This window comes from Protomyctophum parallelum (assembly GCF_964188405.1).
Source record: "Protomyctophum parallelum genome assembly, chromosome: 14".
In the NCBI taxonomy this organism is placed as follows: Eukaryota; Metazoa; Chordata; class Actinopteri; order Myctophiformes; family Myctophidae; genus Protomyctophum; species Protomyctophum parallelum.
The window spans coordinates 46,255,625-46,271,933 of record NC_139709.1 but is presented as its reverse complement, the minus strand read 5'-3'; the positions used below and the strand labels follow the sequence as shown (position 1 = coordinate 46,271,933).

At 45.9% G+C, this 16,309-nt stretch overlaps 1 protein-coding gene across 1 annotated transcript; it reads left to right on the top strand.

Moving 5' to 3' along the window:
• Positions 1 to 12,857: 12,857 nt before the first annotated feature.
• Positions 12,858 to 15,833, top strand: LOC310871490 (frizzled-8-like). Its single transcript, XM_083783049.1, has one exon. It carries the CDS (start codon positions 13,208 to 13,210, stop codon positions 15,017 to 15,019), a length of 1,812 nt encoding a protein of 603 aa, XP_083639175.1. The 5' UTR covers positions 12,858 to 13,207; the 3' UTR covers positions 15,020 to 15,833.
• Positions 15,834 to 16,309: the final 476 nt, after the last annotated feature.

Sequence of the window (16,309 nt, the reverse complement as noted above, 5' to 3'; positions counted from 1 at the left end):
AACAGGCTACAACTCCCTGCCACAGAGAACAGGCTACAACTCCCTGCCACAGAGAACAGGCTACAACTCCCTGCCACAGAGAACAGGCTACAACTCCCTGCCACAGAGAACAGACTACAACTCCCTGCCACAGAGAACAGGCTACAACTCCCTGCCACAGAGAACAGGCTGGCCACGTGAAGTCTGAGCTCCACCATTGGAGCCATGCCGTTCCCATGTGGATCACCCAGAGATCCACTTGTGATTCCGCTTTTCTGTTTGTTTTTTGTTTGCGAAGCCCGTCCAGTATGAGAAACGGTTTATGTATTTAGGATTGTATGTCTAAATTTGGAGCGTCTCTGTCATTCGCTGCCTGGCGGAAGGAAGCGCTCCTTTGACAGAGTAGGAAGTGGAATGTATGGCAGTGTCCAGACGTCTGTGACCTCTGGAGACGGGGTCAGGAGGGGAGACAGTCTTCACACTGCACTGCAAAGGAATGTTCATCTTGACAAGTCGCTTGAGGTTGGACTGAGAAGCAAAATGTGTTATTTATTTGATTTAGACAGGACAGTGTAGAGCAGTGCTTCTCAAATGGTCCAAATGGCCCCTTATGTGTGTGTAACTCTGAGACTATACATATAGAAGCAAATGGACCCTTATGGGTGTATTTGGTTCCATTTGCGCTGCACGCACGCACCCACGCACCCACGCACGCACACTCAGAGGCTTTCCTTGAAATGAAAAACATTTGTACCACTGGTGTGTAGAGAGACAGGAAATTGGGAGCGGAGGAGATATATGCAGAAAAGACAACCCAAAGGTCTCCAGCCAGAATCGGATTGAGAAGTTGCAATTATGTGGTCAACGCGCTTTCCACTAGCAACTGACCCGCCCCACACAATATATATATATTTTTAAATATTAATGCAAGTGAAAAAGAGTGGGTGAGGACATTTTTTCCTTCCAGTCTTTTCTAAAGTGATTTATAGGATTCTAGTTTTTAAATAGACGTAAGAGCTACAATAACTGCAGTAGAAAACAAAAACATTATGGGTGCCATTCTCACGTTTTCTGCAGCAAAGTTGAGATCGTTTTGAAGTGATTTAACCCATTCTGACCGGGCACCCATTTTGGTGTTAGCATCGTGTCGTGCTTTAGCTATTGAAAAATAGCAGATCTACAAGCTCATATCGCGCCACCGAGTGGCGCGATACGAGCTTGTAGGTCTGCTATTTTTGAAAAAATCGAAGAACGACTGACATTTTTTAGAATCTGATCTCAGGTCAGAATGGGTTCATCAGACCAGTGTGTGTCCGGCGGAAACCTTCGTATGAATCTGATCTCAGGTCAGAATGGGTTTATGACTTCTGCTGTTCTGCATGCAAGACCGTACGTCTAAACATTCACAGCAACCCCACCCTGCCTCAGTTAGCATTTGTCTAGTGCACAGTAAAATCCTTAGTGTAAATCTAACCGTGGCGTGAACGTAAAACGGTCCTTATACAGATCCACTGTCGCGCTCAGAGTAAAATGAACATTGAGGATTTCCCATGTGTGCTTGTCAGGCAACTGAGTGCTGCCCCCCCCCCTTCCCCCTACACTCCCCTCCTGTTCGCCTCGGCGGCACCTGCTGTCGGATGTATCCGAGGTGAGATAAGGTTAATTACTGGGGCTAATGAGTGCCAAGGACCGTGCTTTATCACCGCCGAGTGACATACCTGGGGTTTTGTACACGGAGGGGATTAGCCAAAACGTTAGCTCGCTCCGCCATTCCACTGATTTATGGCTGCTGGAGACAGATAGACGTAGACTTGTGCCCCGTCTCGGCCTGTTGAACAGGTGTGCAGCAGCACACAACTCGCTCGCTCTCTCTGTCTGACTCAACTTGAGAAGGTGGAACTGAAAGACAAGAAAACAAAACAATAGTTGTGTTAATTCACATACGCGCGCCGCGCGTATGTGTATGCACACATTTATACACACACTTTTATGTTGCAAACTTTGGGGGACAATCCATTGCCTTACATTCATATCACCCTAACCTCAACCCTTATCCTAAGCCTATTGGGGATACCAATTTTGTCACCAGTTCCTAACATATGGCTTAGGATAAATTTGTCCCCATATATAGCATAGGTCAGGAGCATGCAAGCACTCTCTCACTCTCTATCTCTATCTCTATCTCTCTCTCTATCTCTCTATCTCTCTCTATCTCTCTCAGACCTGCAAAATCTGCAAAGTCCTACAGAACATAGTCAATTTTGACTCTGTCAGAGTTCAATTGACCCACACTGGACATTGCAGTGCACCCACCCCTTGTCACTACAACCCATCCCGTCTGTGGTGGGTGGATATCTGTCTGTCTGTCTGTCTGTCTGTCTGTCTGTCTGTCTGTCTGTCTGGGTTTAAGTTTGACTTCTCAGTGCCCTGCGGAATGTGTCAGGGCCCTCCAGGCACGCACGCACAGTCGCACACACATACACACACACACTTGCACACACGTGCACACACACACACACACACACACACACACACACACACGGTACGTATATATACATTATATGAATGTGTGTATTGTAGTCACACACTCAATCACATGCACACACATGCACAAAGCGGTTTACAAAGCACACTGTGTGCGCATACGATGCTCACAAGGGACCATCTATCTAGCTCTATCTGCATGCATAGTGTGCATGCAGTATGTACATACTGACATGTGCACACACAGACACACACACACACACACACACACACACACACACACAAACAGGGATACACCGTGACTTAACACAAAGACGCAAGCACTATCATGCATGCACAAGCACATACGCACCTACACACACATGCACACACACATGTGCAACTCACACACACATACACACACACACACACATAGGGATACACCGTAACTTAACACAAAGACACAAGCACTAGCATACATGCACAAGCACATACGCACCTACACACACATGCACACACATGTGCAACGCACACACACACACACACACACACACAGGGATACACCGTGACTTAACACAAAGACGCAAGCACTAGCATACATGCACAAGCACATACGCACCTACACACACATGCACACACATGTGCAACGCACACACACACACACACACACACACACATAGGGATACACCGTAACTTAACATAAAGACACAAGCACTAGCATACATGCACAAGCACATACGCACCTACACACACATGCACACACATGTGCAACGCACACACACACACACACACACACACACACACAGGGATACACCGTGACTTAACACAAAGACGCAAGCACTAGCATACATGCACAAGCACATACGCACCTACACACACATGCACACACATGTGCAACGCACACAGACACACACACACACACACACACACACACACAGGGATACACCGTGACTTAACACAAAGACGCAAGCACTAGCATACATGCACAAGCACATACGCACCTACACACACATGCACACACATGTGCAACGCACACAGACACACACACCCACACACACACACACTCACACACACACACACACACACACACACACAGACGCACAATGTACATGCTGGAGCAGGCCGTAGATGAGGAGGTAAACATTAACAGGGGATTGCCAAAGCTCAAAGTGTGTTTCAACTCTTCCTGGCCTCTAGTTACCTTAGGAGTGGCGTGAGCGTGAGCGCGTGCATGTGTGTGTGTGTGTGTGTGTGTGTGTGTGTGTGTGTGTGTGTGTGTGTGTGTGTGTGTGTGTGTGTGTGTGGGTGTGGGTGTGGGTGTGTGTGTGAGCGGACACTGTCACAGAGCATAAAACTAAGGCAGGCAGCATTACTTTTCAAGATGCTATTTTAGGGTCAGGTTTAGGTGTTTGAGTTGGATTTAGAGTAAGGGTTAACGGGTTAGTGATTCAGTGAAGGCTGAATGTATAGTAAATCAACCCCTATGTATTGTAAATGTATACTGTAAATCTGTGTGTGCGTGCGTGCGTGCGTGTGTGCGTGCGTCTGTTTCCACACTTGCATTAAAGTGAGGATATTTGCATACTTAGTTGTATGACGGTGTCCACAAAACAGCTGTGTATTCATGTGTACACTTGTACATGACCGACAAGTTTTCCTGCTCGTAAATAAATGTCTACATTAGCAACACACTACAAACCCCAGGTGACACCAAGACACACGCTACGCAACAAACACACCACGCAACACACACACACACACACACACACACACACACACACACACGCTGATGGAAGTACTTTAAAAGTAAAAGTATAGCAATACCACAATATAAAATTACTCTGTATTCAGAAATTTACTTGAGTTAAGGTATAAAAGTATTGGCATCAAATATACTTACAGTTGTAAGTAGCCTACACATTTTGAGATGTAGTGGAGTAGAAGTATAAAGTATTGAAAAATAGACATAGGCCTAGTCAAGAAAAGGAAAAGTACTTCAAAAGTGTATTAAAGTACTAGCTACCACTGCACACACACACACACACTGACACTGGGAAATAAGCCGAGTGTACAGGTTTCCTCGCCTTGTACATGTTATTTTAAGTGCGGGTTACATATCATCTGATATCCATCCTAAATGGCTTTTCCAGCCTTGCCGCTCAGAGAGGTTTCAGAGGTAGTGAAGAGACCGCGGTAAAAAGGGGCCAACAGGTTTACTGGCTTTGGAGGGAAAAAAAGGAAAGAAGCAAACATGCAGAAAGGAAAAGAGAAGCCCTGTCTAAGTTCCACTTAGTGGTTCTTAAACTGTGGCCCGGGGCCCTCTGGTGCGCCGCGAGGGTGGGATTATAGCATAATAGGATTAGTAATAATATAATATTTTAAAACAATAGTGTAAAAAACTAATGTCATGGGTATTTTTTCTTCAACCCCGTAAACCCCATGGGTTTCATTGACCGGAGTCCCTCATGGCTTTAGTGACTTTTCTGTTTTTTGTTATTGTGGGTAAAGCTTTCGCTGAGAATACTCGACAAGCCTGTTTCATTGATGCAAGCCATCTACTGATTGATCATAACATGCTCGGAAAATGCTTGTTGGCCCACCCATCTGACTATGGGTGGGCCACGAACAACACAAGGGGACCGGTGCCAACTCCCCATGTCCCTGAGAATCTCAATGTGTCCAGATATATATCAATAATAGTGAAAATAGCATGTACTGTACATGCACGGTACATCTGTATCAGACCTACATTTACCCTAAAATGTTTTGATTATGTATTGTAGCAAATTGGAGCAATTGTGTGTGTGTGTGTGTGTGTGTGTGTGTGTGTGTGTGTGTGTGTGTGTGTGTGTGTGTGTGTGTGTGTGTGTGTGTGTGTGTGTGTGTGTGTGTGTGTGTGTGTGTGTGTGTGTGTGTGTGTGTGTGTGTGTGTGTGTGTGTGTGTGTGTGTGTGTGTGTGTGTGTGTGTGTGTGTGTGTGTGTGTGTGTGTGTGGGTGGGGTAACGCGCGTGTGCGCACTCCTATCCAAGTGAATGCTAGTCTTGAAACATGATGCAAGCAGTGAGCTGCAATTTGTCCACCTGTGCTCCAAGGCTGTCGCCACAGTCACCCTAATGAATCCTGGGTTTTGTGCGAGGAGCGAGCTGGGGCTGAGGTGAATGGGAGTGGGCTTTGATTTGTTTTTTTTACCTAAAAGCAAGACGCCACGGCTCTGAGGGCATGAAAGAGAGTTAATTATAAATACACACCATGAATGATTTCCAGTTAGGGTTAGAGAACTAAGTTCCCTTGAGCAGTGGTTCTCAAAGAGGGGGCCGGGGAGCCCCAAGGGGTCCTTCATGCGGTTCCAAGGGGTCCCAGAAAATGTTTATGAAATAGCAACAAGTCTGTTTAACCACCGTATCTTAATAAATGAATGTGAAGAAATGTGGATTATTTATTAAACATTAGTATATGGGGGCACAACATATTTTCAAATGGGCGTCTACGGGCAAAATACATTAATTTGGAGGTCGTTGACATTAAAGTGTGTGTGTGTGTGTGTGTGTGTGTGTGTGTGTGTGTGTGTGTGTGTGTGTGTGTGTGTGTGTGTGTGTGTGTGTGTGTGTGTGTGTGTGTGTGTGTGTGTGTGTGTGTGTGTGTGTGTGTGTGTGTGTGTGTGTGTGAGATAGAATGATGGAAGGGGAGGTGTGTGTTTGTTTAGGCTAACAAGCGGAAGGAAGGACCGCTAATACAATACACAAACTAAGTATCTTAAGTTAATGGAAGTCATTAGGCTGACAAATAGACTCACCAACTTAGCAAAGCTGCATGCGTTTTATAGATAGTTGAGTTCTTAACCACTCGAACCCTATAGACCGATTCACAGAGGGTTTCCTGGGTGCGGCCATTACTGAGGTGTACCATTGAGTGCAGCAGCACTGATTAGCTACACCTGGCCTACGGAGCACCTGCTCCATGGATTACACCTCAGTAATGGCCGCGCCCAGGGCACCCCTCTGTGAATCGGTCTATAGCGTCCCTATTCTTCTGGGGGTGAATATTCAGCAGAAATCGCAGATCTACAAGCTCACATTGCGACGCATTGTGATCGGCTATTCTCTGCAAAGAGAAGAGATTTGTGCTGTTGAATTATAATAATCAACTAAGGATAGGGTTTAACCACTTAAAGCACTTAAACCTGAGCTTTGTACTTTGATCGCTTTTTTCTGTCAACATACAACATTTCTTCAAAAAGTTCACAATGACTTGCGTTTCGATGAATTGTGAGAATAACCAAATGCTGGGGTTCAAGTGGTTAAGCATTTAAGTTATTGGCTGACAAAAAGTGATCTCTATCTTACTGACGCACGCACGCATGCACACACAGTGTCACACACACACACCCTAAATTGGATACAACATGGCTGCCAGGAAACAAACTCTTTCTATATTCATACCCTCATATTGATTATTTCTCTGGCTTGGTGACTGCTTGAGTGTCCCTCAGAGACCCAGCATGGCGTCATACAGACGCCGTCCAAACTTAAGTAAAAGTAAACATCTTCAGAAGAGAGGAGAGCAGGGGGTGCTCTATCTTATCTTGATGTCACATTATCTGATCTCATTATGTCGGGCCTCTCCTCTAATACACATATGAGGTTTCAAATCAAATAAATTAACCGCCTTTTACTCCAGGAACCACAGGGACACTTTGTTTTCTTTTTGTCAGACGTAGGAAAAAGATAAGTTTAGCCTAGTCGCCAGTTTGATTGAAAACGTGTCTGGTTGGCTGTTCACACATCCCGAAGGCAAATGTGGAAGGAGGCTTTGGGTGAATTGAGCATTGTTTTTATTGCATTCAAGAAATCATGATTTCATGGAAAGTTGTGCTCTTATGTAATTAGAAGAACAAGCCAATATGGCACCAAGAGCTCATTTTTGAATAGTTAAAATAGCCAATCTACAAGCTCACGACATGTCGATGTAGTTTGCTAATTGAACTATTCAAAAACATTTTTCAAAATAATTAAAGAAAGTTTAGGGAAAAGGTGTTTAGCATGGACTAAAATAGAGCCCCAAGTCTTTGATTACGTTTTTATGATAATCAGAAACTTTGCACACATTATATAACATTGCTCCCATTGAAACATTAAAACAACAAGAGAAACAACAACCTATTCATGAATAGTTTGAAACTATATTTTGATATTTTATAGGCCTATCTTATATCGTTGTTTGTCCAGTTTGTCTGTTGAATGTTTAATAGAACACAATGTAAACGCTTTTGGCTTCTTTGTGTCTCATCTATTTGGCGTTTTTACTGCTAGGCTTCTTTTAAACTGTCAATAAAACATTCAAACAAGCAAACAACAACATTTATATTTCACAGAAGAAATCAAAACATTAAGAAGAAGCTGTGAGAGCCGTAGAGTCTTGGAATCCTCAGGCTATACGGTTCACATTTCTGACTAGTATAAATAAATATAAGTAATACACAGGGACACTTTCCCAGGCGTTTATAGGCTCACACAGGCTGTTACATTAGTATTAGTTTGTGTTGGTTGTTTTCATAAACTGTCCAACTGAACATAATCATTGAATGGCTCCAGCAATAAGTCTTGATTAAAACAGTTCAACCAAGAGAACCAAAAGGATGTTTATAATTTTACATTAGACATTCACAGTTCAACTGAAAATGGACGGATACTCTGTGTTAAGTTAAAGGAGAATTCCATGCTAGAATGCTTTCTTATCTTTCTTACCTTTCTTTGTAGTTGTTACGTCCCCACCACAGAGGTCCAGTTGTTTTTTTGTGCAAAAACTCCTTATTGGCTATTTTCCCTACCATAAGCCCTCAATGAATTGCATTACATTGAATGGGAATTGAATGGGGCTATGGGGTGTTATGCTAGTTCGCTTATTTCCATCGAAAGAAGTAGTAAAGTGTGCCGCTTGGGATATTATTTACATTATGAAGAGAGGATATATACAAAGAAATTATAATTTTGAGCGATGGAAATAAGTGAATTAGCACAACACCCCATAGCCCCATTCAATTCAATGCAATTCATTTGGGGTTTATGGTAGGGGAAATAGCCAATAAGGAGCTTTTGCACAAAATAACACCTGGACCTCTTTGGTGGGGACGTAACAACTAAAAAGAAGATATTTTTTTGCGGCTTACGCCTTTTATTGATTTTTGAAGGGACAGACAGTAGGCTGACAGGAAACGGGAGAGAGATGGGGGGATGACATGCAGTAAAGGCCGTGTCGGGTCCGGGAGTCGAACCCGCGGCACACTGCGACTGGATTACCAGTCCGGTGCCCAGACCGTTACGCTACGGCCTGGGCCAGAAAGCCTTTTAGTATGGAATTCTCCTTTAACTCTTTTTGAGCGGTGCCTCCGCTCCATTACGCAGCTATGTGTGTCCCTATGTGGGTAACAAGATGACTCGCCCCGTTTCTGTTTTCCTCCCAGAATTTTCCCCAGTGAGGGGTGGGAGAGGCTGGACAGCAGACGGCTGGACTTTGAATTTCTCTAACTATAAACCTTCATGACAGCAGACAGCCTAAGTACAAATACAAGTACCTCACTGGTGACAATTCCGGGAGGAAAAACGGGCAAGCACCGGGGCGAGTCATCCGGTATTCCCTATGTGTACCTGTCTGTCCAAGCATGGAAAGCTGCAACACGGTACTGTAACTGTCATTTCCCAACCGTTTCGGACACGGGAAGGCTCGCCGGAACCAGGCCGGCCCCCTGGGCGTGTGCCTGGGGGTCTGGATGTTCCGGGGACCCCCACATTTCTCGAAGATTGTTTCCAAAAATAATCAAAGTAAGTACAAAGCACAGTACACTACAATACAGTACAGAGCACAGTACACTATAACAATAAATGTATAGTTGCATCGCTAGAAATTGACCCAAATGGACCACTTAATAATTAATAAGACTTAATAATTACACTTAATAATTATCACCACAACAATCAACACAAACATATACAGAACGGAGAGTACAAGGACTGCCCCCGAAACTTCCCACGAGGAGCAGAATAAAAAGACAAACATCTCAGAGTTCACAGCACGCCCCAGTAACTCTGAGAAGTCCCCCCCCCCCCCAACACAACCACTTTGTCTCTCTCTCTCTCTCTCTCTCTCTCTCTCTCTCTCTCTCTGCCTGGCGTCATGAACTCTGAGAGCCCTGGGAGAATGGGTGGAGAGACGCTCAGAGAGAGAAGAATGAGGTGGTGGAGGGGGCTGCGGGGGGTTAGACCGTTAGAGAATGCTGAAATTGACTTCTAAACAGATGCAGTAATTCCATTTCCATCCCTTTTAGATTTGGTATGCGGAGGAGTAGAGTGTGTATGTACAGCATGTGTGTGTGTGTGTGTGTGTGTGTGTGTGTGTGTGTTGGGGGGGTAACCCAAAACCTGGCTATCGCAGTTGCAGTGCGGAGGAGCTGGGTGATGTCCGTGTAGCAAACAGTTGGTTGCTGGCTGGAGGCTGGGGCTGTGGGGTAATGGAGGCTGGGGCTGTGGGCTAGTGGAGGCTGGGGGCAGTGGGGGGGTGCATGGGGGTGGTTGTGTCTCTATCTGGCTTGTTAATCAATACGGGCTCTGCTGCGATAGACAGCCACAGTTGTAACCGATGCTGATTGTCTGAGTTCTCTGCTATTCTGCTCTGCCTCTGCCGCGCATTGAGAGAGAGAGAGAGCGAGACAGACGGATGGGGTGCGGTGGGGGGCACCTGTTCCCAGAGACTTTTTTTAAGCTTTATTTAATCGGGGGGGAAAGTCGATTGAGCATGCCCTAGTTCACGCTAATATAGTTAGTTACACACATACACACACCTGGGAGCAATCTGGACTGGTATACAATATTCACCTGACCTAAGGACTGCTAAACAACAACATTTGTGACAGCTTGGGGCCTTGTTCAACTTCAAGGACACCTCGAGATTTACTTTAGCTTCTTATATACTTTATTGAAATATATTCAGGATTCAGGATTTACAATATATTGCCGTTATATTGTCATTAACATTAAATGTTAATACGAAAATACAGAGCATATAAATACATAAATATACTTATTACATAAATATACTACTCACAAGGTCAGTGAAGTGCCATGCTGGTCTCAACTTGTTTTGTTTGGAGTCCAGAGCTGTTGTTTACCATATGAATATAAGACTGATTATAAAACGACCCCCATTTTTCAAGACTCATCAATAGTCTAGTCCCTGATTATAATATGACCCCGTTTTTTGGGGAAAAAATTTAGTCTTATATTCAGGCCAATAGGGTATTTAGTTTTTTAGTTCAGTTTGTTTATGTTTGAAGACCACCTCTCTAGTAATGAACTCCTGCAGGGGGTTGCACCACCTCACAAACTTAGCCTAGTTATAGACGAATCCAGGAGCGGGTCTCATGGTCGCAGCTTACGTATTTCCTGTAGGCGGACTCGACGTAGCTGCGGGGTTTAAACCCTCACCAGGCGCACCTCTTCTACTATAGTGAACGGCAGAGTAACTGATGTTAGCCTCAAACGTTACTCTTTTACCTGCTTTTTACTAAACACTAACATTACAAAGATGCCCAGAACATCGGGATGAACCTGTGTAGTTTATGGCTGCTCCAACAGTAGTGGCAACATTAAAAAATAAAAATAAAACGGAATGTCAAAATATCCACCACGGTGGCTGAGACCAGAGCCATTGAGTAATGGTTGAGACGAAGCAGTGAAAGGTCCTGAAAGATACATAACGTCAGTCTTACCCAATACCCAATCTTTCAGTGTTTTATGAACACAATTGCTGCTGTATTTTATACCTCGTGCTAAGCATTTAAAGTATGAGGTATAAAGTACAGCAGCCTTGTGTTCATAAAACAGAAGAAAAACAGATTTGTGTTTGCCGAATCAGATTCCGATTCAGATTCCCTTTTTTTCTTCTTTCCCTGAAAACCACACAAACGATGGAGCTTGCACAGAAACACATTTCCCACACTTATTCACACCTGAATACCTGGCTGTGGGTGATGTGACAATAAACATTATTCTGATTCTGATTCAAGAACAATTAAGAATGTAAACAGTGACAGCTCTTTAAAAAAAAAAAATACTGACCAAACAAACCCCTACAAGAAGTGTGAATTGGTTTAATTTGGTGCTATCTGTGCTGTGGTATGTTTGTTAACTCAATTTTATAGGTTCGTTGGGAGTGTTGTTTGCACACATGTCATGTTTGTGAAGGCGTAGTGCTGCATTACAGTAATCACCCTCCCAGCATGAGGCCATAGTAGGCGCTAAGTGAAACATTGGCACCAGCGTTAAGACAAACAGCACTCTCTTTAGACTCAGACAACCCCCCACAGTGGGCTAACAAGACCACATTAAATCCCCATCCACTTCACATTGAGACACACACACACACACACACACGCACGCGCGCACGCATGCACACGCACGCCCTTAATCCCTCCTGCACACATGTCACTTTTACATTCATATACACACACATTCTTGCAGTTTACATTAACTGAAATTATTTGCATATTGTATAGCCTACAGCCCTACATTATTTAGTTGGTATGCATTTTGGTCTGGAAAATGGTCTGTTCTGAGAGAATAAAGCTGTCATATCTGTGGACACATTGTCGCTTGTATAGTGTTGAACCAGCAATCTCTCTGATACATATACAAGACACCTAGTCCTAGTGATATTATTTTGCACAAACAAAACATCTGTATCATATTAACCTACATTTGGCACCACCTTTCTATTAGTATTAGTATGTGGTGTACTGTTTATTGGGAATTTTCATGTTTATGATTCATGTAAATAAATAATAATAACAAACTTTGAACTAAACTAATTTTGTTTTGAGCAGTGTACTTGAGGGAGTTCCAGGCAGCAAAATTAGTTAATATAGCATCAACATTTTAACCACTTTAACAATATAGGCTACACATCACTGGCATTTGAAAATGACAGTATTTTTTGTAAACGTTTTATCAACACAGATCTAGTATGGGGTAGGGTCCCTGGCAGGCTGGCACAAAATATTTTGAGATGGGGGTCAATTAAATACATATGGGTCCTTGGCATTAAATAGTTTGAGAACCACTGATTTAGCTGGAGAATATGGGCAGTCCCGATTTGGCTAGCCTACATAAAAAAACACACGCATTAAACTAATCTAATAAATTATATTGTTTAGATTGTGGGTGCCACTGCCTACATTGGGCGACACATAGTATTAAACGAACACCTTGAAGTTGAATACAAAACAACACTTGATTAACTATTTAACTTATTCCACCTCAGCCTCCACTCGCCTGGGTCAAGCAGAAGGGGGAGTGACTTCACCATCTGCTATATAAGCCCAGCGCGAACTCCAGCGCACATACACACTCATTCACTCACACACACAGCCAGCCGCTGAGCTGCTGAGCACAAAGACACAGACAGAGAGGAACGCACTGATTCAATACGCGCAGCAACAACAACAAACTATAGCAATAGGACGTCACTCATCCACCAGGTTGAAGTCAGTCAGAACTAAAGCACAACTTGTTTTGTTTTTCGGATACTTTTTCCACACTACCTCGCAAGCGATTATATCTACAGAGGACCGAAGCAAGGACACTCTCATCAACGCTGTATGCGTCTACGATGAATTCACCGGCATCTCTGGATTATTAGCCGCTCCGGAGCCTGCAGCCCAAGTTTCGCTGGCACTTGGGGGGGAACAGACGACACTGCACGCGGGACACGGACGATGGAAGGACGGGACTTATTTGCGGCTCGGCGAGTGCTTTTCTTCGCCCTCGTCGCGGTGCTCGCACACGGGCCAGCGTGCTGTCTGGCGGCGAAGGAGCTCCAGTGTCAGGAGATCACGGTGCCTCTGTGTCGGGGCATCGGCTACAACCACACGTACATGCCCAACCAGTTCAACCACGACACGCAGGACGAAGCCGGGCTGGAGGCGCACCAGTTCTGGCCGCTGGTGGAGATCAAGTGTTCCCCGGACCTGCGCTTCTTCCTGTGCAGCATGTACACCCCCATCTGCCTGGAGGACTACAAGAAGCCGCTGCCGCCGTGCAGGAGCGTGTGTGAGCGCGCCAAGGCGGGCTGCGCGCCGCTCATGCGGCAGTACGGCTTCCCGTGGCCGGATAGGATGCGCTGCGACCTGCTGCCGGAGCAGGGCGACCAGGACATGCTGTGCATGGACTACAACCGCAGCGAGGCCACCACCCCCGCCGCCCCGGTGCTGGCCAAGCCCACCAGCCGGCCCCTGAAGCCCTACAACCCGCGGAAGAAGCCCGGCTACGGCGGCAGCCGGGTCTCCTCCGGTAAGCACAAGCCCGGCGCCGCGTCCTCGTGCGAAGCCGGCTGCCACTGCCGCGCGCCCATGGTGCAGCTGACCGGCGACGGCCACCCGCTCTACAACCGCGTCAAGACGGGGCAGATCCTGAACTGCGCCATGCCGTGCCACAACCCCTACTTCTCCGCGGAGGAGAGGACCTTCACCGCCTTCTGGATAGGACTGTGGTCCGTGCTGTGCTTTATCTCCACCTTCGCCACCGTGGCCACCTTCCTCATCGACATGGAGCGCTTCAAGTACCCGGAGCGACCCATCATCTTCCTCTCCGCCTGCTACATGTTCGTGTCGGTGGGCTACGTGGTGCGGCTGATCGCCGGCCACGAGCAGGTGGCGTGCAGCCGCGAGCACGGCGTGGAGCACGTCCACTACGAGACCACGGGCCCGGCGCTCTGCACCGTCGTCTTCCTGCTCGTGTACTTTTTCGGCATGGCGAGCTCCATCTGGTGGGTCATCCTGTCGCTCACCTGGTTCCTCGCCGCCGGCATGAAGTGGGGCAACGAGGCCATCGCAAGCTTCTCGCAGTACTTCCACCTGGCGGCGTGGCTCATCCCCAGCATGAAGTCCATCGCCGTGCTGGCGCTCAGCTCCGTGGACGGCGACCCGGTGGCCGGCATCTGCTACGTGGGCAACCAGAACCTGGACAACCTGCGGGGCTTCGTGCTGGCGCCCCTGGTCATCTACCTGTTCGTCGGCACCATGTTCCTGCTGGCCGGCTTCGTGTCGCTGTTCCGGATCCGGAGCGTCATCAAGCAGCAGGGCGGCACCAAGACGGACAAACTGGAGAGGCTCATGGTGCGCATCGGCGTGTTCACGGTGCTCTACACGGTGCCCGCCACGGTCATCGTCGCCTGCTACTTCTACGAGCAGCACAACAGACAGACGTGGGAGGTCACCCACAGCTGCACGTGTCCGTCGTCGCTCGACGGCGGCGACCAGCACCGCGCGGAGCAGAGCATGAAGAGGCCGGACTTTGCCGTGTTCATGCTCAAGTACTTCACGTGCCTGCTGGCGGGCATCACGTCGGGCGCGTGGGTCTGGTCGGGCAAGACGCTGGAGTCGTGGCGGACGTTCTGCACGCGCTGCTGCTGGGGCAGCAAGGCCACGGGCGGCTCCACGTACAGCGACGTGAGCACGGGACTGACGTGGCGCTCCGGCACGGCCAGCTCCGTGTCCTGTCCCAAACAGATGCCCCTGTCGAGGGTTTGAAATACTTTGGGCATGTTTGGGGGGTTTGGGTTCCAGATGGTCTCTATAGCATCAAAATCAGTTTTAACCACTTTAAACATCTACTTTTGGCTGTCTGGAAATAGCAGATCTACAAGCTCACACAATTGTGATGTGAGTTGAGCTTGTAGATCCTGCTATTTTCGAAAGCAAAAATCTCACAAAAAATGAGGAATATGCTTAAAATATGGGGGTCACTGGCACAAAACATTTTCAAATCCGCGGCCAAATGCATCTTAATTTGGGGGGCCCTTGACATGAAGAAGTTTGAGAACCAATGGAACAGGCTATCGGGAGAATGGGACTGCACTAATTGTCCATCAGCTTGTTCTAATTAGCACATTAATGAGCGTCCTAATGGGTTTCTCTTAAATAATGGAGATGCTGTCAGCCACAGAACAATGTACCTGGCATTGAGGAATGCCAAGTCTTTATCTAGGCTTAATTAAATACTATATAGCCTACAGCAGGCGAGACCCCCCCTTATCCGATACAACATGGACATGGTATGGATGAGGCTATTCTTTTTCTTTAATTACTGTGCTGCCGTTTTGTCTTAAACGCAAGATTCACAATGAGACTACGTTGCTTAAATGGGGCCATCACACTGGCCCCTTTTTTATTCTGTGGAGATGAATTGAAGTACATTTTTGAATGCCTTAACTGACGTCTCATACGGGTTGCGTAACGTGTATTTATATAATTATTGTGTACATAGCTACATATGTAAATTTGTAAATGAAATTCTATACGAGATTTGTAAATATGTATAATGTCCACTTTGATAGAAGATCTTTATTTTGAGAATAAAAAAAAAGCTTTTTATTGAATTTTACTACTTGCATTCGAGTCATTCACACCAATTCTTGGAAAATGTATACTTGCTTGAGTGATTGTTCTAATTGTTGTAGAAGTGGCTGTGGCATGGTTGTACCCAAGAAGTTAATTTGTCTTTTTCACCCTTCACAATTGTATCTGGTAAATTTACAAAACTTTTTTTTAACAATTAAGAAGTCTGTTGCCCGGTCTATAATGTTATCACAGTAGCCAAATACTCATCAATTTGTGTAACTCAAATCAAGAGTGTAGCCTGTAAGTCTACCCAAATGGAACATACCGTCCAAATTGGTTACATTTGTATTGGAAACGAACAGAGGCATTACTGTGTAGATCAGTAACCTTTCTTTGGGGACTGGACCAAGCTTGTCTAAATGCCGCAGATGCGACACCCAGCTGTTAGGGCTGGGCGGGTGACATTGGCATCAATGCACA